At 43.1% G+C, this 27,618-nt stretch overlaps 1 protein-coding gene across 1 annotated transcript in view; it reads left to right on the top strand.

Moving 5' to 3' along the window:
• Positions 1–27,618, top strand: part of LOC138491761 (NACHT, LRR and PYD domains-containing protein 1a allele 5-like) — a 421,673-nt gene that overhangs the window by 187,081 nt on the left and 206,974 nt on the right. Inside the window, exon 5 of the mRNA XM_069618461.1 lies at positions 22,001–22,045. Within this exon, the coding sequence (XP_069474562.1) occupies positions 22,001–22,045 (45 nt within the window). The remainder of the gene's footprint in view (positions 1–22,000; positions 22,046–27,618) is intronic.

Below are 27,618 nucleotides of genomic sequence, written 5' to 3'. Positions count from 1 at the left end.
TGCTGAGAGAAAAGATTAAAAAGAAAAATTATGAAATTAAAATAATACTTGATAAAAAATATGTTGGTAGACTGTCTAGAGATGAGTCTGGTGATCAAGTCAGGGTGCGTAGACCATGTGGTGTTTTGAAAAGGGCGAGCAAGTTTATTGTTCTTTTGAGAGTAGATACAGTGCTCGATGATGAGGTGCTGGAAGATGGTCGCACATGGAATAAATGCAAAATCACATTGAGACCCAGTGGTGTTGGACAATTAAAGTTTGTGGGTATTTCTATCCTTTTCAAAGGTAAAGTGGGGGAGGTGTATTATATATATTTATTAGGACATGTCTGTGTATCAATTACTGTTATATTTCTCAGTTGGTCACTTTGTAAGTGTTGTTCCTTATATAATTCCACACTGTTTCACTAATCTGCACCAAATTTTGCATAGTTACCTGTTAGGACCCTCCGGACATGACCAGCTATGACATTTGAACACGCCACCCCTTTCCCTTGATTTCAGCAACTTCACACATGAGACGGTGGCCTGAAATCAACTAAACATCAATGTGGTTGTAGAAGCACGGGGACAATAACTCAAGGTCCAGGCCCCAGGATGCACGATTTCCAAGATATTTGCACTGCACTGCAAAAAACTGCACCAAGCAGGGGTGAGGCGACAGGTGAGAGAGAGCACAGAAGGTCCCAGTATGCAGCAGCACACAACTCTTGCCTCCCCCCGACGTCTTCTCCGGGGTATGTCTGCCAGTCACACGCACCCATTCTCAGTGCAGTGTACTTCGGGGTGCAAAGCACATCAAGAGATAAGGGAATGGGAACAGCGACCTACAAGATCAGTGTTATCATGTCTGTCTACAGAGCCTGTTTGTAGAATGGGTACTTTTGCTAGTGTGTATATAAATGGAGCAGAGTTCAGATTGTCAGCTTTTTGCTGAACAGGAGGGCCTCTTTATGAAAATAAAGACTTCTTGCAACTTACCTGGTTCCTCTGGATTATTCAAGATACCTCAAAATCTGTATATATTACCAATGAGGATGGCGCTCCCCACCACCAAGATTAGGGCAACCTTAAATTGCTTTCTTCCTGTCTTCTTAATAACTATCTAAGACAACCCTAACCATTGCCTAAACTTGGTCTCATGGAAAACGTGTGGTTTCTCTCACTTATTTGAAGAGGACAAAGGTGAATCCACCCTTAACAACCTTAGTGTGGTTGCTCTGCTAGAAACCTGGCTCAATAAAGAGGTAGTGATTAATGGCAGATGCACCATACAGATAGCTGCTGTTAAAGGTAGAGTGCAGCACTCCTTGGTTGGCCTCTTAATTTGTACCAATAATTCATTTTCTTTGACTAATGTGCATGGTCCTACAGACCTAATTTTGGCTGGTATTCCTTTCTGGAATCGTCTACTTGGCTCCTGGAGCCCTCTCCTGATGGGTAACCTATATGATCCTCTGGGACGTGTACCTAAACTTACACTTCTTGCAATGGTTACAGATCTAATTGAGCTTCACTAAGATAGTCACCTCATCCTAGTCATGCGTGACTTTAATGCCATGCCAAAATTCCTACCCATCAATGGATAGCTGAATCCACTCTTACCCAAAGCACTCATGATGCATGCTAATTTGCATGGGCCAAAGTATTTGGTGCTTATGATTTCTGTATGTACAATGTACATTGTCCTGGTTATTCTCCTGGGAAGTACACCAGCATCAGTGCCTCTGCCATTGAGTTCCTTTTTGTTCATGGATCCTTGTTTGAAACTGAAGTAGATTTGACTATTATCCTGCGGGAAGAGTGTGATTATTCACCCCTCAATGCTACTTTCGAAATTCCTGAATTTCTGCTACCTGTCGATAACAGCGGATATGCAGACGCTGGCCCGAGTGACAATAGAATCAGCTTCAGCCCTGTGAACCTCCAACTAAAATCATTGAAACACTTCCTGTTAATATAAGATGCAACTGGGTGGACTGATTTTGGCCTTGGCAAACTGTAGGGCCCCATCACAGAAAAGATGCTAGCCCATGGACAAGGGGCTGGAGAGTAGTTGGAGGATGATTTATCACACCTCTATGGAAGATAGGCGCTCGACTTGATGTGAATTGGCAGTCCAAGTGATTTGATTGGTACCTACTCTATTATCTATATGGCCTGACAACTCTTTCTACCTACATCATTGAGTGTTATGTAGAAGCTATTAAACGTATCAAAGAACTAATTATTCCAAATAGGACGCCTGCTCGAACTATGGCTTATGACATTAACAAATCACTTCATACCCATCAATATGCCATAAACTGAGAGAAGCTAAATGGTGTTTAAGGCGCGATCTGCGCCATCTTCCAAATAGTACTAATAGTAGATCTGAACTAATCACTACAGTTAAACTTCGGAAGACCATCCATCATTAAGAAAACATATATGAACAATGGCAAGCTGTTATGGAAATATACCAAAATGTCGCCTCCAGAACACCGACTGCCGAAAATTCCGACTTTCTTTTTCACACCCCCTTTACACCACATATATATGTGGGAGGGGGGTATGGGATATAATACAAAAGTGGAGGGAATGAGGGGGTCTCACCCCGCATATGTATGTGATGTAAAGGGGGTTGTAAAAAAAATCTGCATTTTCGGCTGTCAGACTTCTGGGGGACGCAGTAATGACATAGATCCGCTTTTATCATTGCTGCAAGAATTAATGACCCTACGTTGTTTAGGAAATTAATCAGACCCTCTCACGCTCCACGACCGCTTCCAAGGATGAATGGGAAAACATATAATTTACAATATTGGCCGATATACACCATCCGAATTCCACTTTTATGCAATTAATGCGTATTGGGATTTCACACGCCAGATTGTGCACCTAATAACCATTATAAGGTCTTAATTGAAAAACTCTCGCCCACCTGGCCCTTATGGGATTTGCTATGCACTTAAGTTAAATTCGGCATGGTGGGCTCAAAAGTTGTTTGTTTTGTTGAACGTGATTAGTTATGCTGGTCTATTTCCCCCAACTTAGCGAGAAAGCATTATTGTGCTGATACCTAAAAAGGGGCCCTATAATAAACCAAAAAACGACAGGATCTTGGCCATGTAAGATGCCTCAGCCATGATCTTTGCACAAGTCCTCATAATTAAATTAGAGAGCTGGCACACCTGCATTTAATAATATTCCATACAACCAGATGGGCTTTTGCAAGTGCTCGGGCAGCCGATTAACATATTGGCAGTAGTACGTATGGTTGAATCTGCTTGGATTTTGAAAAGACAGACCACTATGCACCCTTTATTGAATTTAGTGCTGCCTTCAAAACCGTATGCCGGGAGCTCCTATGGCAACAATTAAATAACTGGGGCTTTCCGGCTAGTCTCCTCAAAATGATTATAGCCTTGTACTGACTATATCAGGAAAAATCACTAATCCTATGAACTCCTTTGTTGGGCTCAAACAGGGGTGTATTCCAGCCCCCATTCTTTTTAATCTTTTTCTTGCTGATTTATCTGACGAGCTTTGCTTATGCATTGTCATCCCCCAGATTAGGCACTGCACAGGTGCAGTGGCTTGGGTATATGGAGGACGATCCTGTGATTTTAGATAGCACACCTGAAGGTTTACATGTTCCATTTAATACATTGAGCTACCATTATAATAAAAATGAACTCACCATTAATGTGAATAAAATCAAAATTATAGTGTGTAGACTGCCTAAAGGCAAGGCTACAAGCAAATTCCTGTGGTAAATATCTTTGCACAACCTTGACATTGTTCATGAGTATAACTACTTGGGGGTTACAATGGATGACAGGCTTACTTGGCAATCCCACTTGAATAAAACTGAAGTAAAAGTGTGACAACAATTAGGTGCCATTATGAGCTTTTTTAGGATGCATGGGGGCTATTCAAGTCACTCATCTCCATCATAAAAGCGTATAAGGTGGAAATACTCCTCCTTTTATGGTGCTGAAATCTGGGGTTGTCGACTAGATTTTAATATCAAGAAACCTGAAAGCAAGTGCATTAAACAAATATGAACGGCCCTTACTAGATGCCGGTAGAATACCTGTATGTGGAGCTTAGACTCAATAGCATTGTTAGCCCATTGAAGTTACGCAGATTAAATATATACTGGAAGCTGACAAACTCTTCCCCTAATGCTTTAATGTACCTCATACATGCTGCAATGATTAATAGACCTTGTGGCCTCAGAAATATTTGTTTAAGCTTATTGATAAAAGAAGCTCATAGTGGTGATTGTGCGTTTCTATTAATCCTGTCATTATTCCATATACCTCATACAAATCAATAATCAGAAAGAAAGCACTTGATTTGGATACTGAACATACACTATGACTGATTTGACAAGAGTGTGAGAGCCTCTCTATTGAGAACGAACACGGTTCAAATAACTTATGGAATTTCTTCCATTCAGGGGAGTCTACAGCTGAGTTTTAGCTCACCGACTCTTCACAGAGGAGAAATATGCATTAGCATATCAATCTGGTCCCACCCACAAGGGCAGTCCAACAGCGAAATGCTAGGCAATTCTTCACTGAACATTAGTACCCGGCGCGCCAATGCTGTGGGAAACACAATGTGGATTGACTCAATTGCTAGCCTTAACACAGTGCAACGTCTTTAGCGCCACTGCGTGCATCTCGTGCCGGCTACCTTACCTTGTTCACTCACCGTGATCCGCTGCCATTTCCTCCGACGAACTTGCATAACCAATGAGCCCGGGCCAGCACGCTGAAGCTTCCCCAATTGGCAGCGCTCACTTCAGAACGACATCCAGTCCTTTCCTTTCCTTATTAAACATGTTCAGGCTGTCTGTCCACAGCGCAAATGTCAGCCCACAGAACCGAAATCAACTTTTCCGTTGCCGGAGATCTCTCAGTGGAGGAGTGGCTCCAAGACAGTAGCATGAAAACTGAAAAAGGACCAACTTTATGACCCATACAATGCTGTTAATGCTTGCATAGATCTCTTACTGTATATCACTACATTATTTCCTAAATAATTACTACGGATCAACTTGGCCCAAAATGGCGCCCTGTTGATCCATAGTAATGAAGCAGTATGCGCCTGCTAATCTTTCCAGAACTAACACGCACTACAGCGGTCGCCTTTTCAAACGACACATACAAATGCTGAATGAAAAGTATCCCAGGGATTTAAACCCCGGAATAGTAATGGCAATAAGCCCCTCGCCGGCGGGCCATTACCGCCTATGGTAATGGCCTGGAGCCTTCGTTAAGGCCCCAGCGGCATTACCTTAGGCGCTAATGGCCCATCAGCTTGGGGCTTATTGCCATAATAGTAACCCCAGACAACTGTTTCGTCCTTGTTGGGCCTCCTCAGTGAGGTGAAGCTGAGCCTCTCTAAGGCACATTGAGCAAGGGCTCCGTGCCTGGTTTACCCCGGGTTATTTAGGGTGAAACCCCAGGTTTGACTAATTTAACAAGAGTGTGGGAGCCCCTCTACTGAGAACAAACATTGTTCAAGTGAATATACGTGATTATTGCGTCGCTGAAAATGTCAAATCCGAAAACTATGAATTAGAAATGTATGGCACGCAATAATCATGTACATCTCCCCCATCCCCTATCCTCCACCCCCATACCCGTAAATCTTACCTGCGTGGCAACACTTACCTTATGTCCACTCCCGCTGCACTTTCCCTGCAATGTGAGTTCCTCCTCCCCATTGTGGGGCGGAGCTTCTGCTGCAGGGTCCCTTTTTAAATTTTTTGTTTTTTTTAAACTTTCCTTTTTCCCCGATTTCCTTTTTATGTAAGCGTGGGACAACCACACAACCCCTGAATTCCCATCATGTCTATTGGGGTGGGGTGCAAGGGACACCCCTGCAACCCCCGCTTCCCTTATTTGACATTTTAGACATTTGCTATTTTTTATAATGCCGAACGCGCACTCATCATTTCTTTTCTGAAATATTCTGCGGAACCAGGGTTCAAATAACCTGCTCTATTGCATATTTTCGCCTTAGGCGGGTCTACAACTGCATTTTAGCTTACTGACCCTTCACAGAGGAGAAATAACCATTTTCATATTGTCTGGTCCCACCAACAAGGGCAGTCCAGCACCAAAATGCTAGGAAGTTCTCCTCCTTCCAAGAGTACCATCAACAACCCCAGACAGTTTTTCAGCCTTGATTTTAGGATACTAGCAGGGTCCACCTTAAGACTGCTTGCACCTACCTTAAAGGTTGCATATGAAAATAATCCTTTTTTCTCCCTTTTTCAGTTAAATGCAACTCTCAGACTGTGTACTGTGTCCGCTACTTCCAGGATTTTGTATAGCCTTTTGGATAAGAAAGAGATTTTGGTGTTGAGTGGACACCGCTGCGGTTATACAATATAACAAGATTTTGAAAGTTTGTGGTTTAACAATAGTAAATGCTCTGTATGCTATATTTGGTCCTGTTGCCAGAAAGGCCCGACTTGCACTATGGCGTATTTGGAAGCTACAATAGATATTGACTGGGTTAAGAAGAAGCCCAGTCGTCTGGAAGGACCTACATTTTGTAATACAGATACATAGATGTACTTTTATAAATCTTTAAAGTTTTTCAACAATGTGCATTGTCCTAAAGACACATCCCAGCCCTAGTACTTGTGGAATACCATAGAACAGCTGGCGAGTACCTACATTTCTGTCAGGGTACATGATTAAAAAGGGAAACACAATTTTACTCAAGGGAAAAGGCCTAAAACACAATTCACCATCTATTGAGATCTCCTAGGGCCTTAACAGTATTAATGCCCAGTCACACAGAATAATACATTAAAGCCACAAAGAGGATTAATCCATATTGAACCTTAGCAAAAGCATCCGCACTACTGGAGGTGAGTCTGATACAGCCCAGAGAAGCAGATGCTGCGACAATCAACCCCAGGGAAGGCCACAGGAGACCCCAAGTAAGAGTTACAGAGGCTGGAATATGGGCTCCAGTCTATGGGGAATCGCAGTTAGGACCTGCCTTCTAGGAATCTCTACCATATACCATAGACCACCCAGGGGGTGGGGGTATCATGAATAATCACCCTTCCCAGGACCCAAAGGTAGGTACTCACATCAGTGAGATTTTGTCGTAAGTGGCTCCAGTAACCCGAAACAACCTGGTAAGGGAACAGCGATTTTCCACAGGTGTGTTTTTTTTATCCATTCCCATGGTCCCATGGTCTTGCACTCTGAACCAACCATGATGCCAGCAACATAGGAGAAGAACAAAGGCTCCTCCTAGGATACCTACCTTCAATCCAGGAGTGAATGATCCAGTGAAGATAACTTCAGGACGACGAGAGAACCCAAACAAATGTCTCCTGGGCCATTGGCAGCACAAATGATAAGGTATTTCTATGGAAAACGATCTCAGGATGGGCACACTGGCCGGAGGGACCTTCCCATGCGACACTGCAACAATCTGGTGAAGTGATGGATTTACAGCACCCCTCTGGATGCCTGCAGCAGCCCACAGCCAAGTGGAAGATCCTGGGGGTAAACTGTGTGTTATGGTGGTAAAACGGCCCGTAAATGGTTCCAAAGTGGAGAGATTGACCCAGCAGGTGTAGGGAGTCACCTGGACTCTTCAACGAATCCGGAATGGACTTCTAGCATCAAAAATCCCAAACCGCGGTTTCTTCGTAGTGGATACAGTCAAAATAAAACTACCCCATTAGGACAAAGAAACTTTATCCAAATAAAGTGCACCAACAGAGATATTGACACCTTCAATGCCACAATAGTCATAACTGGCTGAAAAGTATGGATCATGTCCAGGGCCGCATTGTACAAAAAGAACCAGAATGTCCAAAATGCAGAAGCGAGAGAAGAAACAGATCACCAACAGGAAATCAAATGCTGCACAATACCCCTCCAGATAAACACAGGAATCCATGGAGTGAAGCTGGAAGCGGAAAACTAGAGCAGTCAAATCCACAAGTCAACCAACCAAGAAGAAATCCCAGAAGGGAGAGAGAGAAATCTTCAGGTGAAAGACGCTAGCACACGTCCAGAGATGCAGAGAAGAACCAGCCTTTAGACAAACACGTTCGACCGACTGTTGAGGAAGAAGTTAATACCAGTGAGATTCAGCCAGTATAAACTATATTGACTTAACAAAGGTAGACGAAGTAGCATTGCTCCTCCTCCTTTGCGCCACATCTGCAGGCATGCGCACACTTAAGATGGACTCATGGATGCGTGACACAGGGGAGGAGTGTGGAAGAGCGAGCAAGGCAGTACACCAAAAGATCAGTAATGCGCAGAGAGCAATCTAGGACAATTACTGGGTGCCGATGAAATTAATGAAATTTAGCAAATAATGTGAGTTATTCCTGACCAATAACTTCTCAATATCGACCTCCACACCTTTGTTCATATAATTTGTAAGTGTCCAATTTCCAGATTGAATTAAGACATGCCTTTAATCTCACATAATACAGTATGTCGAGGAGTGGGGAATAGGTTAAACAGGGTAAGAACATGTAGCCCAGACAGACATTGAGAAAGCAAACGGTTCCCATTGTGGTACATTGCTTTGGGCAAGCCAAATCTTTCCCCAGGAATGTGTGTCATCATATACTGGAGTGTGGTTCTCCAGCACAATCAATAAGTCTGACTTTTTCTCTCCACTTTCAAAGATGTTGTATTGATAACATTGTTCAATGCATTTTCTGAAACTGTTGTTAATATTCTACCAGTCCCAACAAAATAAAGTCGTACAGTTGGGAGAGGAAATTGGCAGAGAAAGTTGCTAAACAGGATGAGCATGAAAAAACTCCATGGGCCTGCAGTACTGATGTTAATTATTAGGAAGCCGTTGTTGGCTTTATTGTGTTTGTTAGCATATTACATTTCAAAGTGGTCTACTGAATGTTGTGCAAGAACTGTATTTGAAAAAAACTTGCACCCAAATGGGTTTACACTGTTTATTTTCCTCAAGGGCACATTTATTAATAGCATAATTAGCACAAAGGCCCCTTTTGTAAAACCAGATCCACCCTTTGTGTGCTGGTACATTTTTCACTGGGCTCAATCTCTTTTGCTATCGGCAGAGCCGCATGCAAATGATATCCACCCCTTGTCATTGTTTTGTTGTATATCACACACAATCTACTGGTGTGCCTAAGTCTACATTCACTAGCAAACCTTTTCGACCATCCTGAGATGGCATAAACCATGTATTCTACATTGTGGGCCTTAGTCAAGTGTCCAGATGCACCTCATCCCTCTTTGTTGAGGTGCATTTAGGGCGTGTACCTCCCTCACATGACCCTTTGGCAATCTGCCAAAGACAGGACATGTGGAATTATAGGTAGGAAGCCTCTATAGGCTTGGAGCATTGTTCGTTGTGTGCTGGTTGTGAACTAGGACATTTTACATAATACCATATTCAGCCAGTTCTTGTGCCAGGAGCAGCCATTCAAGAGAGTTCTAAAGAAAAGGTGCACACACTGAGAAGCCATGCCTTGTTGTCAAGGTTGTGAAAAGGGGTTTGCAGAGACTGGGATTTTAGCCTGAGATTGAAGTCATCTGAAATGTTTGTAGCAGGATACACGGTTTGTACAATTTAAAAAAGGACCCTGCAAATAAGGTTGAATTTATGTCCCACCTAAGCGGAATGCCAACCGGGGCAAATGTTGCATGGTTGGTGAAATCGACTATCAAACCTTCAGGCGCAAGATCCTACTGGCTGCAGAAATGTCTTTAATTGGCAGCATGCAATTTTAGTGTTAACAAAGAAATGCTCGGTTACTTTTAGGGTCAGGCATGTTGGCCAGATGTCCTCCCTCACCAGCAGTTCCATCAACTCTGAATTTTAAAATTGGCATGTACATCTTAAGATGCTTGGAGGCACCACCGAGGTTCACATGAAATGGATTCGAGGAAAAACATGAATTATGAATTGATGAAATTGTGGAATGACCCATTGGGGCTGAATTGAATAATGCCCAAAGCAGGGCCCCCTGCAATGTGAGCTCCCCTAAAGCCCACAGAATGGAAGGTCAACCTGGGCACTCGATGGAAAAAGGACCTGAAACAGTAAGTCAGGAAATGTGTTTGTGACCACTGACAAAGGCTTTTCCTCTGAGGCCACTCATTATTTCTATGATTCAGAAATATAGCAAGCCCACAGTTTATAATTGCTGCATCATAGATGGACAAGTACATTACTGAAATATTTAACTTCTTGCCACTACCAAGCAGACCGATGCCCTTCTGTAGATGGAAAGGAAGTTATCTTTTATGTGTATTGCATTTTGCCAGGGAAGGTCAGTCCTTCCTTTTTGGGTCACCTATCCACCCATAGGACTTTGTGTCATAGGACACTGTAGCCAACCACCGGGAGTGAGAGGAGTGAGAAACAAAGTTTGTTTGGTTGGGTTACATTTCTAAAATTCTTCATTGAGGAGTGATTTAGACTGTAGGTGACTCTAAACACTGCATGCTAAGGTTTGACAGTTTGAGGGGTGGAGGCCTAAACGTTAATACCATTCTTCATCCATCTGATCCAGGAGGTTTAACTAATCACTAGTGACATGCAGTACCCATCACCCACATCCCATTCCATCTTGCTACCTTTTTCTTGCCTTTCACCAGTTATGGAGTCTCTGCAGTAATATCCTTAAAATAGCCACTGTCCCACCCTCAGCATGCCCAATTCCAACTGGGCCTCAGCCAGAAATTAACATAAAAATCCCTGAAAAAAAACATTGTATTCTATCCACCATTGTTTTTCACTAGGAATGATGTTGTGCCCCACCAAGTAACACCACACCTGCATCAGCAGGCTCTGCACAGATGTCAAAGCGAGCGCTCTACTCGCTGTGCTATCTGACCGGCAATGAAACCCCTCCCTAAACCTTCCAATTCGCAATCCAAACATAGGAACACTCAGCACCAGGCGGTGCCAGCCGTATTCGCAGTGGCCCCGACCTCGCACCTGGTGGCACCGGCTGTTATTGCGGCGGCCTGAACTACACACACTAATTCACCAATCATGACCATGGTTCCCCACAAGCACCACTAGCTGAAACACTGCCCTTCATATAATTTTTTTCACATTATGAAATGTCACAGGATTACACTTTTTTTTATGTTTGACTGTTTGTATGTTTGTTTTGTTCTGTAACTTGTGTGTGTCACTGGCCAGCAATATGCGGCTACATTTCATTAAAAATGTTATACATTTTTCGTTTTTTTATGCAGTCACCTTCCTTTCTCATTTCTGTAGTATTGATGTGATAGAATCACCACCATTGCAATTGAACAGATTGGGATGCACTGCAGGGAATTGTCACGGGAGGAATTATGCCATGGCCTTGTCTCAGGCCAGAAGGCCAGGAGGGGGTTTCTCGTGCATTACTCCAGGAAGGCAATCAAGAAATAGCCCCAGAATCACATTGGAAGGACTTGAGGGATGGACAGATATTGTGCATGTATGAACTATAGGATGGGTCACCCAGGGTAAAGGTAACAATTGAGAAGGTTCAGTACGAGCACAGTATCTGGGTAGACTTGCTGCGTTATCTGCCTAGAAGAACTTGGAAGTACAACCCGTGCTCCTCTAGTTGCAAATAGCTGGACTGTCGCCAACTGTTTTATCTAGGCTGCAAGAATCGTCAGAAGAAGCCACAAACAAATAACCAGTGAATCTCCTATGTACGTATAACGCACCACTCCTGTGGACACTGGCCGGAAGCATGGCTACTGGCACACATCAGAATACAGCAAGGACTTTGACATAATTCAGTCATCCTGGCCACATAATTCTCTGCCTACCTACCCCAGACTATGCCCAACACCTCTGTCCTCAGAATTCAGCGAAGACCTATGACAAATTTGGGCACGCTGAACCCATAGCGAGTCTCTAGCACTCACGCCATCCCCTGACTGCATGGCTTGCTCTCTACCAGACCCTAGCCAGCCCTGCTAAGCCTTATTTGGCAAATGCATACACGCATTCTAATCTTACTCCCTGACCTTCAACACTCTAGACTTTGGTCCACCAATAGCGTTTCCACTACCAGCGCATTCAGACTATAATAATGGTAAAAGGCACTATATAAATGACAAGTACAATACAATACAGAAAAAGCGGGGCTAACCCTGAGGTGGTCAAAGTGCGCTTGGTACAAATTAACTAGATTATATTAATAAATTGAGTGTAAATAAATTCTGGATAGCTGCTGTCAATGGTACAGTAAGGCTCTTTCACCGCCTCATAACTAGTGAAGATTATTACGTCTGTACCCTCTTGATTGTGCTTACCCTATTTAAGTCTCTACAATTCTTTCGCACACAATATGTAAAGATGAACTTCTCAGCCAAATATCAGTGAACAGATTTCCCAGCCAATGTAAAGCCTTAGATTCACACCAAGTTTAATTGAACATAATGTTGATATGATATGATAAGTCATTTATAACCCGCCTGTACACACGTGTTTCTAGGCGCGACAAGACAAGGGAGAGAAGACAGAGGGAGGACAAGACCGATCTTACTAGGCCCTGTGTCATTCAGATTGTACAAGTGTGAGAATGAGAAGTGCAAGGAAAGGGAGGGGGGAAGTGCGAGGGAGAGGGGAGGAGGAACACATGGCAGCAATGCTCTGAGTAAGTGCAGCCAGGGCAGCACCGCTCTGGGTAGTGCAAGGAGAACAAGGGTCAATGAGGAATGTATACAAATTCACGCAGGTGTGATATAGTAATAGCGATACGGCTATCAGCTGTACATTGGAGCATATAATAGTGCACTGGAGTCGCACAGCTTTTCTTAAACATACCATAATGGTAATATGGATTTTGCACTTGGTGTATGGTAATTGAGGCCCACTTAATGGGACGCATGTGAAACAAGAATGTTGACACAACATGAATAGTTTGAGTTGTTGAACATTGCACACTACTGATACGGACATATATGTATTTCTTTCCTGAGTGCATATATTTCTTCTGTTTTCCTATATTATTTTGTTTCATATTCGATATTTCTTCTTCTGTTCCTATCCGTATGCTCCCTGTTTCTCCACAAACCTAATGATGTAATCATGGTATTTACCATTTGTTATTATTTCTCTGGTGCATGAAATAGATTTGGGTTTTGCACCATTTGTAAGCCTTGGCAAGGACCAGCGGTTGAAAACACGTGTCAGCTGTGGCTGTGAACTGGCAGTGAAAACATTTTCAACAATAATTGGCTGAGGACTTTGCAACAACATTATGTTCATTTAAACCTAGTGTGAAATCTAAGGCTTTACATTGGCTGGGAAATCTGTTCACTGATATTTGGCTGAGAATTTCGTCTTTACATATTGTGTGCAAATTAATTGTAGAGACTTGAATTGGATAAGCACAATCAAGAGGGTACAGACGTAATAATCTCTACAATACAGTACAATATGAGCGAGTAATTTTCACTGATTCAGTAGATGCAGTGGTCGAAGTGTACGAAAGGAAGGAGTGGAACGATGTTCCCTGCTGGCCTGCACCCACTCACCTCGCCCCCTCCCACACACAATACAAACCCCCAAACACTTGTACCTGCTGTTTAAGGGAACGTTCTGTGCAGTGCACTGAAAGTGCACGCTGCAACGTCTTCCAACACTTTTATTTTAAAACGAAACAATTCCGGAACTGTTTCTTTTTTAAATAAAAGTATAGGAGCTGTAAAACGTAATTTAAAAAAGTAGAGGAGCACCGCTCCCGACCGCTCCCACTCACTTCGACCACTGAGTAGATGCCAACATTAAGGAACAAACACTCAGTTCAAATAAAGTTGTTCTGTGAAATCTTTAACTCGCAACAATTAACAACTCATGGTTTACATATCAGTTAGGTTACTTCCATCCTATAGTTAAAGCTAGTTTTGTGAAGTAGTGGTGGAGTGTTAATTAAGGTTGATTGTGTAGTGTGATGGACTTTTTTAGGAGAGAGTTTGTTTATTTTGAATGAGCGTTTGTACCTTAAAAACAGCATTCTCAATATTTGTAGAAGTCACCTTTTTCTACATAGCAGCCATAACTCGTTTTAAAAACCCGATTTATTCCACTTGTATATAGATATGTACACGTTTTGTAGATTTGAGGATCACACTATGTTTCTAGCTTCTGTTATAGTTCGTAGAATATGTTAACGGGATCATGTGTTATGCACGGCTGCACACAATCCTTGCTTGCCAAGAATGGTGTTAAGGAAATCAATATGTTTCATATTGGCTCAGGAGAGAATCCTTGATGTGATCTCGTAATACCAAACCAGCTGCCAAGTGGACATTCCACCAAATCGACCTGGGTAGAATATTTGATATCTAGAACGATCTTTTCAAAGGACTATGTCATTATCATTGTCTTCATCTCCTGTTTAGATTTAGGTTGCTGCATTTTATAACTGTATAAATTATGTTGTATTCCATTTTACTGGTTAAACGTTTGTCAAAAAAAACACAAGACTAAACTACATAGCAAAGGGAAAGAAGACTTCAACTCCTTGATTATAGTGTACAATGAAAGGGTTTATAATAATAAGACTGGCAAGGGGTTATAATAATTAGACTGGAACATGCACGTATTTTAAAAGTGCATGCTGCAAGTATGTGAAATGTGAGCTGCTTTAACAGAATGCATTGGCCTCAGTGAGACTTAGAGAATATAAAACAGAGGGACTGATTGTAGAGCTTGAGGAAAAGACATTCTCAACAGCCAAGATCCTTAACTGAGTTATGATGACCTCAACATATCCCAAACCTAACCCTGCACTCTGCTTATTTGAACTAACCCTGGTTAGTCAAGTAGCATCAGCCGCACATCTGCAAATGGTATCAGCTACTTTAACTGGGAGTCTATTAAAAGAATAGAATGGTTTCCTTAAACTCAACCTGCTGAACCAGAAAGTGCCAGTAGCATGGATAGCGGTATGTGCCTTTCTTTGATAATTTCTCTTCTCTTTGGTCTTTAAGACCTACTACGACTTAATTTCCTAGATGTACACATTTAGTTATTTAGCTTTTCACACATTAAACATCTCTTAACTAGTCTTAAATTATGGGTTGGATCAGGCTTTTATTTTCACCTAATGAACTATGTGGTTTAATTATGGCATTGAGTTCTTATCTTCTGTATATTTTGACATATATCTAATGCTGTCCTCTCCATATTAGTGCATTCACTGCCTGTATTCACCACCCGTTACATCTGAAACTCTGGCCTCCCTAGTCATACACACATTGTTTATGAAACGGAACTAAATCTAAGAGTAGAAGGGTAGAAAAATGTATTTCAATATTCTATTTATTATTTTTTTTCAGCAATTTATTTATTTACATTTTATTTTAACAATTGTTTATGGAACGTATACACGACTTTTAAATATATGCCCTTCTAGGGTTAGTACTTATGTTCTTTGTCACAATGATGTTAAAAATAAAACACATCATTCTTTATTATTGCTTTTTAATAATGTTAATTTTCAGCATAAATCCATTTTTGCCAAACATCCTGGAGGTAGATAAATATTGGGGCCAATTTGCAAAGGTATTTGAATGCATTCTGCTTAAGAAATATTGTAATTTGCCCATGCATAAATCATCTACAGTTAACATAAGTAAAAAATGTGGAATTGATTTGCCCAAGTTCAATAATATCTGTGCAATACATCTACCAATTACATGCTTACACACATGTAAATAGCTATCACATCTCTGTAATTGGTCATTCCAGGTGGATTATTGAGTATGGTCGTTACAGTCCTGCCAGACTGTTTTGTTGGGTTATGGTTATCATTGGGAGTAATTAGCATAACTTTTTTTTATTGGTGCTTATGGAAGAACATAGTCGACCTAAATTCAAAACACTCAAAACATGTAATTCATTAAAACCAGTGATAAAAACCTGTTACTTTTTTTGACATGATACATAAAATATGCTTAAAATCTGGAAACCATTTCCCTTTTATCAAATGACCAATTTATCTGCAATAGATTAGGATGCCTTGGAGGATTCCACCCCAAAGATCGTGTTCCAAAATTGGTCTGCCAGGTGCAGCCTGAAGTTTGCGCATCCCTTCTCGCATTCCCTTGCGAGTGCCGCGGGTTTCATGTGCATAACTCATGGTATTAATCGGAGGGTCGCCCGCTCGTTGCATGCGTGCCACCGGCTTGGATCCAAAGCTGGCCATTTACTGAAATACCGCTGCCGTTATTTGAGTAACTGCGCACGCATCCTGTCAAAGTATCTTTTTAGAACCATTTCCAGCCTCACCGCGAGGATGCAAATGATTAATGTGCAACAGTGTCTCATACAACTATTGTACAATGGTCCGCTTAGGCACAACTGGGTGAAATCCGTATATGGTTAGAGGATGGGCAGCGGAATCCCACGTGTTACTCCCCTCACAATGTTCCCCAGGGAAAATAATTGCTTCCTACAGTGAAGGGAAGTTCTTGCCCTTCCGTGCAGGAAAAAACTATTGAAAAAACATCAGCAGACATTTTTCAAACCTTATTGAGTGAAAGTAAAAATGTGAGGTATTGCAAGATGGAAATCCTCTGGGTAAATGCAGTTGTATTTTCCCTCGGAATACCGCCGGCTGTAAGTACACTCCCAAAGCTGTAAAGGAGTGTGCCCTATAGCATGCAGGGTTGGTGCAATCCGGACCGTTTAAACGTCATCACCACACCTGTGGTGAGGACCAGAGTTGTATCACCGTTAGAAATACAGCTGGAATAAATAATACAACCAGTTTAGGGTCTTGAATGTTATTGCATTCACACAGGACATTATACAAGGAAATGTAGTCACTTATGCATTTTATGTATGAAGAGAGGTATCCATGTGTTATGATCTACCAGGGCCCTTAAATAACGCACAGACACCGTGGCATGTCTTAACCTTAACTTTATTAACCACCAACTGTCAACTCTCCCTTTCCCGCCTCCCCTCTTCCCCGTCCCACCCCCCTCCTCCCTTTTACTTTCACTTCTGCCTTAAAGGGCCCGTGTCCTTTTCTGCCGTAACACCCCCCCCCCCATTAATTATCGATTGAGTCTGTGGTCTACATCTCTTCGATGAGCCGGGTGGGCCTTCTGGCTGCCCTTTGAGGCTGTCCGGCTGACTCATTTCTTTCATGGTCTGGGCTAGCTGGCTCCAGCGCCTCAGGGGGGCCTGGGGGTGTCTCGGGGTCCTCAGGGTCCTCTTCTTCTAAGGGCATGTCCTCAGTCGGATCTTCTTGGAACATTCGCCTGAAGAAGGATGCGTTTCGAGTTATCTCACCCTGATAACCTGTTGTGGTGACCATGGGTCCCTTTACTTCCATCACTATCATTGGTTTGGGTCGGTGTCGCGAGTCTGTCTTTCGGTGCTGGGCTTGCCGGACCAGTACTGTTTCTCCTACCGGGAATACAGGTTCCTTTGCTTTCTGTTTCCTGTCAGCCCATTCTTTGGCCTTTTGTCTTTTCCCTGCCTCTCGCCGTTGTATCTCGTCGTCCTCCTCTGGCGTCTAGTCTTCGAGCTGAGGAAGTCGGGATCGCGGCTTGTACTTGATCATGAGTTCAGCCAGGGTGTAGCCGGTTGCCTCATGTGTGCCGATAGCTCCGTAGCATCTGTGAGATGGCCTGCGGCATCGAAGCTTGATCTGTCGCCGCTTTCTGGCGTGTACGAGTAATGTTCGCCATGAAACGTTCCACCTTCCCGTTAGCCTGGGGCCATAGCGGGGTGATCTTTTGGTGGTGGAACCCTCGGTGCGCTGTAAACTTCTTAAACACTAGTCCTTGGAATGGGGACCCGTTGTCCGTTTTCACCGTATTGGGGATGCCCCACTCACTGAACAGCTCATCTATTATGCCTACCACATGATGGAAGGCTGTGGACTGCACGTGTTTCACCAGTGGGAAACGTGAGTACTCGTCTATGGCCACTAGAAGGTAGCCTCCTTCTTCCAGTGGTCCGTAAAAGTCGAGTGCTACTCGTTGCCATGTTCCGTCTGGGAGCGGGACTATTTGCAGTGGGCAGAGTGGTGAGCCGGCTGCATTTACCTGGCACGGGTTGCAGTGTTTTAGGGTGTCGCCACAACGGTGTCCATGTGGGGAAACCACACTTGGTTTTGCAGTATCTTTTTCGTGTTAGCCACGCCTCTCTGGCCCTCTTGTGCAATCATAACTAGTGACTTCCTTAGGCTTTTGGGAGCTACCAGGCGGTTCCCTCTGAGTAGCGTGCCTTGGCTTGTTGTGGCCAGTTCGTTGTGTATTCTTTCCATTCTGGCTAAGTCTCTTCTGTCCACTCCCCCCCCTCTCCCGGCTCAAAGTGTTCATTGGCTGCTAGTCGCCATTTGTTCGTGTTGGTGAGGTGCACCGCTGCTCTGATGGTGGGATCTGCCCTGCTCTTTTCTGCGAACAGGTGTGCTGTGATGGCTGGGGGAAGGGCCTTTAGCGACAGGTATGCAACGTATTCGTCAGCCTCACTCTGCATAGTGGCGTCGGACACCCCGTCTGGGTGACGGGACAGGTAGTCCGCTGGGTTTGCATCATCTCCAGGTTTGTGAATGATGGTATAGTTGTATTCTTGGAGGCGGATGCCCCATCGCTCGATGCGCGGGGGCATTTTGATTTTCCGATTACTGAAGAGGGCCAGCAGGGCTTGGTGGTCCGTTATGAGGGTGAAAGTGTGTCCAATGACGAAATGGTGGAATTTCTCGCACGCCCACACGGCTGCCAGGCTTTCGCGTTCCGCCTGCTAGTATGCTTGTTCGGTCGCGTTCAATGCACGACTAGCGTATGCGACAATGTGAGTTTTCGCGCTTTCTTGTGGGTCTGTTTGAGCCAGTATTGCCCCTAGCCCTACCAGGCTGGCGTCCACAGTGATTTCAGTGTGCCAGCTCGGGTTGAAGTATGCCAGTTGTCTATTCGTGGCCAGTTCTCGTTTGATGGAGGAGAATGCCTGTTAGCATTGGTCTGTCCATGTGAAGGGCTGATCTTTCTTCAGCAGCTGTCTGAGCGGGCATGTGAGTGAGGTGTATTGTGGGAGGTAGCGTGCGCAGTACCCTGCCATACCCACGAATGAGCGAAGTTCAGATGTGTCTGTCGGGTTGGGCAAGTTCGTTATGGCGTGGATTTTGTCAGGGTTGTCTTTGATGCCCTGGCTCAAGAAGATGTGGCCAAAGAAGCATAGGGTGTGGGTGTTGATCTCACATTTTTGACTGTTCAGCGTGAGTCCTGGCTCATGGAGGATGTGGCAGACCTGATGTAGCGCTGTGTCATGTTGGTCCTGGGTGACTCCGAATATGAGGATATCATTGCTGTAATTGAATGCGTTGGTGACCGGGCTAATCAGTCTGTGAATAGTTTCCTGAAAAATTTCGGCGGCAGATGAGATGCCAAAGTTCACCCATTTGTAGCGAAACAGGCCTTCATGGGTTGTGAATGTAGTGATTGGTCTTGATTCGGGATCGATGACCAGCTGGTGGTATCCTTGGAAAGGTCCAGCTTTGAGAATTTGGTGGCTTGGTTGAGCCTTATTAGCATGTCTTCGATGTTTGGGCGTGGGTGTCTCTCCCGTTGGATGGCAGTGTTGGGGATCCTCATGTCTACACAGAGGCGGAGACGTCCGTCTGCTTTGGGGACAGCGACCAGTGGGGACAACCTCTGTGTGGGCCCTGTCGCCCTCTCGATGATATCATTGTCCAGTAGTGTTTGCAGTTCGTGGGTGACTTTTGCTTGTATGTGAAACCCTATACGCCTGGGGTGAAACCCTATACGCCTAGGGTGTTGCGGCACTGGTCGTACTGTCGGGTCGATGTGTAACTTGATGACATTGTCTTTCAGCATGCCTACTCCTTCAAATAGGGCTGGATAAGTGGTCTTTAGTGTCTAGATGTTTAGGAGTCCTTGGTCAATGGCTTGTATAAATTGGGAGTCGGGTGGGATTCTCTGAATTGTTTCTGATTCATCGTAGTGAATGTCGATGAGATGCAGGGCGGCAGCGGTTTTGTGGCTGAGTAAACATCTCCCTTTTGCTCGGCTGTGAATGACATGTATCGTTGTCTGTCCCCTTTTTCCTCGGTGGATGAGATCACACGCAAACTGCCCTTTTGAAGTCACTGGTTGAGTAGCGCCCCATTGGAATATGTTGGCATGCAAGGGTTGTAGTGGGAATATGTCTGCTAGGTGATCATAGGTCAGATGACTCATGACGTTGACGGTGGCTCCGGTGTCTACCAGGAATGGGGTGTCGGCTCCTCCTAGACGGACCATCACTCGGGGTGCGGTGCTGTCATCTGAGGCTTCGGAAATGAGCCGGACATACTCTCTGCTGTACCACGAGGGGTGGGTTTTCATATGGGTCTCTCATGCTGCTCTCTCTGCTGAGTTCTTCTTCGGGGTATGATTGCATTTGATATATCTGTTCCTGGCTGGGGTAGTTCTCGTTTGCCGGTTCTACTTGTAAGTTTTCCACTGCTTTGATTATCCCAGAGTTGGACATGGGTCTGGGGTTGTTGTTTCTGGTGCTTTCTCGCTCAGGATACGGTCGAGGGTTGAAGGGTCTTGGAGGGTCGAACCGTCTTGCTTGTGACTGTTGACTCGGAGGCCGGTATGCTGGTAATAGTGGTGTTTTCACCCGGCACATGCTCTGAAAGTGGTTCTCCTGACCACACCTCATGCACATTTGTCCTCTTGTGGGCCACTGGCCTTTATGCGGGAATTCAAACCCGCAGCGGTAGCACTGTCTTTCTGGGGTTGTTCGCCTCGCCGGGTTCCACTGGTCTTGCTTGTATGTTGTGCCAGACTGGCGGCCTTGCTGACCGGATGTAATGATCGCTATCGTCTCATTCTTCTTTGGGTTCTCTAGCTTCGGACACCATTAATAAAATTTAAAGTGGTCTTTTTTCTTCACCCTTGGCTTTGCTGTGGTTGCAGTGAGTGACCTTGACCCCCTCCTGCCCTCTGCCACCCCTTTATCTCCTCCTGATTCTTTTCCCCATCACCCCAGTTTAGTGTTGATTTGGAATGTAGCATCCGGCTTGCTGTGGATGGCCCTGGCCACTCCTTCCTCCCAGACTTTGAAACGAACGTTGTTGCAATGTCTTTCTCTCTCGTGCCCTGAATCGACTTTTTAGACGTGCACACCTTATGAATGTTTGGAACTTAATGCTTGTTGTTGGATACGTAGAACGGTGATCTGAAGAATATCCGATGCAGCGCGTTGTCTGTACTGCCCGCTTTTAATGTACAAGAAAAATATGTTAAAAATCCCATTTCAGCGAGGCCTCAATGATCCCGAACCTTTAAAATATGTGAAAGAATTATCCATCGTTTCTGGCTAGACGTTTAAGCCTCTGAAACATATAGTTTGGATAAAGGTATGCTCGATGTACACGATGCACACAGTATAAAGACCGGTTATTTTACTTTTCTAAATGCTCTTTCGAGGCTTAGGGAGATGTGGAGTACGTTTTACATATAATTGAACCGCGCGTGCGAGGCAGACAATGTTAACTCTAGTACTGATGCCACTTAATTTGAATACAATGTGGTATTCATCAATCCACGTAGACTGACTGCGTGGGAAATGTTATGACCGGAGGATGAGACCTGGTCATCAATGCTATTGGCAACCTTGTGCAATACTTTTAAAGCCGTACGTGTTTTTCTTTCTTCATTAGACAAAACTGAAGTTAATGTGCTGGTTGAGTTTGGGATTTTTCTATTGTCGTATATCATAGTTGCATTGCTGTAATTGCTTTTGTCTTGATCCTATGTAAATATTTAATGACAGCAAATATTCAGTCTTGACTTGCATTGTCAGAATGCATTTGAAAACTAATACCGATAAGTTAATAGAACTAATAGTAGAAACAGCAAAAACTGGCTTCCACGTTAAACCGAATGCGAATTACTGCTGCCATTTAGTGTTGTCAAAGATTAATTTAGATGATTTTGAGACAAAATATTTATGGTAATTGTTTGTTTTTACAGATGGAGAATTAGAAAATACTTCTGAAGACTCGTCATTGCCAGCAGGCATGTATAATTAATTGTTGACGTCACTCCTTTGAGAATATAGTGAAGGCAGTGGGTGCATGCCACTGATTTTAATGCCCTCTCATTCCCGTAACATGTTTTTTGCTATACATTCCTGCTAATATCACTCAGATGCGGATGCTGTAAATGGCTGTGAGTACGCTCAGTTGTGTTTACTGTGTAGCATATTTGCTTCCTTAACCCATTTTCCACGATTAAAAAGTTTAAATAAAACAATGCAATTGAGTTCCTCAAGAGTATGCACGGTGCCATTAATGCAACATCTACTTCTAGAGATTGCCTTGAGATTTATTCTTGAAAGGTCGAAAAAAGCTAACGGTTCCTTCCTTATGAGTTAACCAGTTTCTTCTCGGATTATGGCAATCAGTCATTAGCTTCAGTGTGTGTGGTAATCTGAAAGTCTATGCAGATTTAGGTTTTTATCAAGCAATCAGCAGTCAGTCTTGCATATATCTAGAAATACTGATACTGCATGCAGTATTTCACAAAATCTGCATGTCATGTGCTGCTAACAAGGTTTAATTACAGCCTTGTTTGTGAATTGTGTACTGTCCAGCGAAGGGGATGGGAAGGTCGGCCTCTAAGATACACACATCGTCACCCAATTTGAGGATGTCCATCAAATGTATGTGCCTTAAATTTGAGCGGTGCGCTAGCAAAGCTTTTTCCTTGCTGGGTGGCCTATTTTACTGTTACCGTCTGTCTCATATTGAGTCCCTAGGAAATGGAAACCCCAGCACTCAAATCACTTTATCCCTATTGTCATGCTTCCTTGTTTGCCACAAGTGGACAGCAGTGCCGGCAACATAACACTAAACATTGTAGTAGTACTCATGAACAATCACACTTGCACGTACACACTAGTGAAAGGGCCCAATGGAACCTATATTGTAGATGAGTAGAAATATAATTTCTATATCGACTTTAGATACTACATATTTTCATCATACCTGTTAGGCTTTCCCTTAAATGTCACCAACAAATGTGTATATGTTGGCTCCGAACATCAAACAACTCTTTGTGTGCAGTGAACTTGGGTGGTAGACACGTTCTTTCTCTTCATTTTTGGTTTTGGTGAATTTTTGTGGTGCTTGCGCTACAAAATTGCAGAAACCGTGGTTACAGAAGAATGAGAGACAGGGAATGGGGGTTTTGAACTGAGATTATTTGGTTGGCATAACAGAGGGCAATACCATGGCATGAAACTGACAAAACACTAACTCTTTTTCCAAACTCCTCCACCTACTACCCAATAAGAAGTTTCCTAACAATTTGTGCTCCAATCAGTAGATTTGTAAGAAGCAAGTCTTTTCGGGGTGGATTGGGCTACGTTTTGGGCTATGTTGACAGCAGATTTGTTGTCCTCCTGAGGCTGCTTTTCTACACCCACCCCACGTCCACTCTCTCTACCCCCACCCCCTCTCTACTTTTGACAAGTCCTCCAAAGGCTGCCTTTTTCCTCATGATTTTGCCCTTACTAATTACCCGCACCCACCCTACTCCCACCCCTCACCCAAACCCCTTTCTCTTTACCCCCACCCTCCCAATCCCCAACCCCTAGACCCTCTCGACCCTCACCCATCCAATCCCCTCTAAACCACAACCCACCCACCCTACGCCCATCCTGTCTACCAATTCCCTCTCTCTAAACCCATGCACCCATCCTCCCCCCACTCTCTCTATCCCACCCACTCTCCCCCCACTCTCTGCCCCACCCACTCTCCCCCAACTCTGTCTACCCCCACCCACCCTCCTACCCCACTCTACCCCCACTCACCCTACCCCATTCTCTCTACCTCCACTCGCCGTACCTCCACTCTCTCTACCTCACTCGCCCACCCTACCTCCACTCTCTACCCCAATCTCTACCCCCACACACCCACCTCTCTACCCCCACCCATACATGCTACACCCACTCTCTACCCGCACCCACTCAACTATCTATACAGCCCATAAGATATGGTGGGGTAAGAGCGCTTGGGTTTTCAATTATATCATAATCTAAGATAAGTATATAGGCGAGACAGCTGCACCCCTATAGGAAAGCAGATATTAACCCCTAAATCTCTCCAGATGATACTATAGTGAACATTTTTTCTGGGTTGTGCGCTTGTCTTTAGACAGATATCTTAACAGAGAAATATTCATATTCAGCCAGGCCTTTGTCATGTCAGATGAGGGTTATATTTCAAAAGTATTGCACATTTTCTTTGAATCCTCTACCGACCTTTTTAACGTTGAAAGTGGAACCAGTGTTATTGTATTCTTTGGACATTTGCTTACATAATCTGAAAAGTCAACTGAACTCCATACAGGGTACTTTGTTAAAATCAGCATTCCTATTATCTCCATCTGTTCAGAATAGTATTATCAGGCATGAGTGTGGGTTGATTTCCTTGGGATGCAGATGGGAATGGCGTTCTTTGGCAAATTATAGTAAAATTACTAACCCTCCATTGATTTCCCTTTATCAAGATCTAAATGCAATGATCCATGGTGGTAGCTCAAGTTCCCTTAGGGCATTTGGTGCAAAAATGAAAATAATTCTAGATTCCTTGGGAGTTGACCTAATGGATTTGCATATGATACCTGGTTATGTGAAACAAAAAGTTTTAAACAGGATTGGATAATCACTGTTGAAGAACTTTCAAAATTGAAAACCTATAAAGAATATGCGAAATACCCACACAAAAAGGGATAGCTGTTGCCTATACCTTTCAATTTTTCTGTGTAAAATTGTAAGGAGGCAATTTATGAGATTCAAGCTGAATCAGATTCATACCCTAGAAAGAATAAAGCATTGGGCCCCTCTTAAAGACAGTAATTCAAAAACTAATTGTAGATTTGTAAACTGTGATGAAAATATTCAAACATTGAAATATTTGGTATTGGAATGCCCGTTTTTCAAACATGCTCGAACAACGCACTTAATGAGATTCGTAAATATTGAATACGTCGACTGTATGGAAAGTCTACGGGACCGTTTGGTGCTGGGGCAAGGGAAATCCCTAATTTATGCCCTTGTGGCTTTTATAAAGGTAATTGAAGATGAACTGCTTTTGTTATAACCATGAGGAAAGGATTTGATACGTTTTAGTATCACTATGTTTGCATCAAGATCTGATAAATCAATGAAGACTGAGCAGGATTGTCTTAATGTTATGATTGTTTCAAAATTCTAATTTGAAAGTGTCTGTAAAGAATGTTGTTTTTTTGTTGTGTTGTTTTTACTTTACTTTATTTTTATTTTCTATCATTATTATCATTATCATTATTATCATTATTATTGTTCTCAATTATTTTCAATTGTTTTCAATTTTCTAAAAGTTTTAAATGTGACTTAAAGATGGAAAAATTCGGTCTCAAGAATTGGAATGTAACTTTACATTTTGTAAAGGTTTATATTCTTTTTAGCCATAAACACATAAAATAAAAAAATAAAAATATTCAGTATTAGTTAATTATTGTAATTTCAATGATTGCTTGACTGCTCAGACTCACTCTGTTGAGATATCTGTCCAAGGATAGGCGCACAACCCAGAAAGTGTGTTCACTGTCTATACAAGCCACCCCACCCCCACTCTATACAATCTCTCATACTTCCTCTAGCACTCTCACTTTATTTCTTACCCACTCACAACCTCTCTTGCTCATATTCCTCTTGCTCATTATCGATGACACCTTCTCTCAATAATTTCCTCCCTTGCTCTATTCTTCTACCTTCTCATTCTCTTGCAAACCTGTGCCCCTTATCGCATTGTCCTTTTGAAACTTTGCACTCTGCTCCTTTCACCCTGCTGCCTATAAATACAAAATGCAAAGCACATCAGTAAATGCCAAAACTGTTGGTTTTGCCAATGCTTGTCTGAGCCTAGGGTCAGTTAAGCATTTACCACATACATTACATTTGACAGGTGCTGTGGCTTTTTGTGTACCATCTGTATTACAGTTTCTCATGAACATTGTTCAGTATAAGGCACATCAAAAATATTATTTGTAGCCAGAATCACATCAGAATCTGCTGTGACAGCTTGTATTTGTATTTATAGAGTGCTGTAGCCAAAGCGTTGAACATAAAGATTGAATAAAGTAGAATAGTTAAGTACATGACACCAAGCCAGCCAATGGCCTGAGATTGAGTCAAAGAAATTAGGGGTTGTTAAGAGAGGAAAGAAGATGTGTTTTAAGCCAGGTACACAAAACATGACGAGGTAAAGAGAAATTAATTGCGAGAGGAAGAGAGTTCCAATTTCCTGGAGCAAGAAGGGAAAAACGTCAAGAGGCACAAGAGGGGTCTAGAAACAGTGAGGTGAATGGATTTTAGGAACAAAGAGTGTGAGGTCCATAAAAAGAAATAAGAGCAGAAAGATATAGTCGGATGAGACCATCAATGCATTTGTAGACAACAGAGAGGACATTGAAGAATGCAAGCATCAAAAGGTAGAATTGAGATAGGGAGGAGTGCGGGTGTGATAGAAGTGTGTGGGGAGAGTGAGAATAGGAGACAAATAGCAGGATTATCAAAATGAAGATGAGAAAGATAGGAGGCAGGAAGTCCAATAAGTAGAGCAGAGTAATAAGGAATTTGGGACAACATTAGAGATGTGACAGGAATGTTGGTGGTGTGGAATGATAAAAAGTGTTGGCAAGATGAATATTTAAAAAGTGAGAAAAGAAGAGAGAAAGGAGGAAAAGAAAAAGAAGGGGAGGAACTTGGGAGTATATTATTGGCTGGAATAAAGAGGATCTCTTTATTCAAGGCATAAGTTAGTTTTCAAAAATTGATTAGCAGATTTTGCTAATAAACATTTTTTTGATTAGCAAATGAACTAATTTGATTTGCAATTTTCTACTAATATTGAATGTCACCAGAATTAGTTGTACCCCAAGATATAGAATTAGCAAGAATGAAGAAATTATTTCTATGTACCTCTGAAGTATAACATCAGTGCAATGTCTGTAAAATGTAACGGTTCGCTGCATGAATGGCCAAACAAAGCTCTAAAAACATTTTTCAGTTCAAGGATGTGTGGCTGGGTCATGCAGTCAGTGTTGCAGCACAGTGATGTGTCGTTCATATTGTTAACAAGACATCAAGACATCAGTTAAAGACTCAATAGTGTGTGCATGTGCAATTTTTATTTTATTATATCAAGTTACAAAGTATTTGGCATAAACGGTCACAAGCAACTTTACTTGGTTTAAAATTGGGAAAAACATTTTAAAATGAATGTGTAGGACTAAGAATCTGTGGGCCTCATCACGAGTATGGAGGCAGCCATGCCTCCATACAGGGCTCCAGGTAATTCCTCATTGAAAAAAGCCATCCCCATTCCCATTTGAGCCCCCATAGGGCTCAATAGGAATGGGGAGGGAGCTAATAACGGGCCCGTTACTAGCTCCCTGGTCCCCTTGCGGGACCCGCTAAGGACGTGTGGTCTGACCAGACGTTCAGAGCGGGTCCTGCAAGGGGACCTCGTAATAGGGCATCCCGTAATGAACGGTGCTAGTCCCGTACCGGCACCGTTCATTACAGGTGCGCCAGGGTCGTA

The sequence above is a fragment of the Ambystoma mexicanum genome, chromosome 10 (assembly GCF_040938575.1).
Source record: "Ambystoma mexicanum isolate Mex_15411 chromosome 10, UKY_AmexF1_1, whole genome shotgun sequence".
NCBI classification, from domain to species: domain Eukaryota; kingdom Metazoa; phylum Chordata; class Amphibia; order Caudata; family Ambystomatidae; genus Ambystoma; species Ambystoma mexicanum.
Note: the sequence above shows the minus strand (reverse complement) of the source record. Positions and strands in the feature narration are given on the sequence as shown.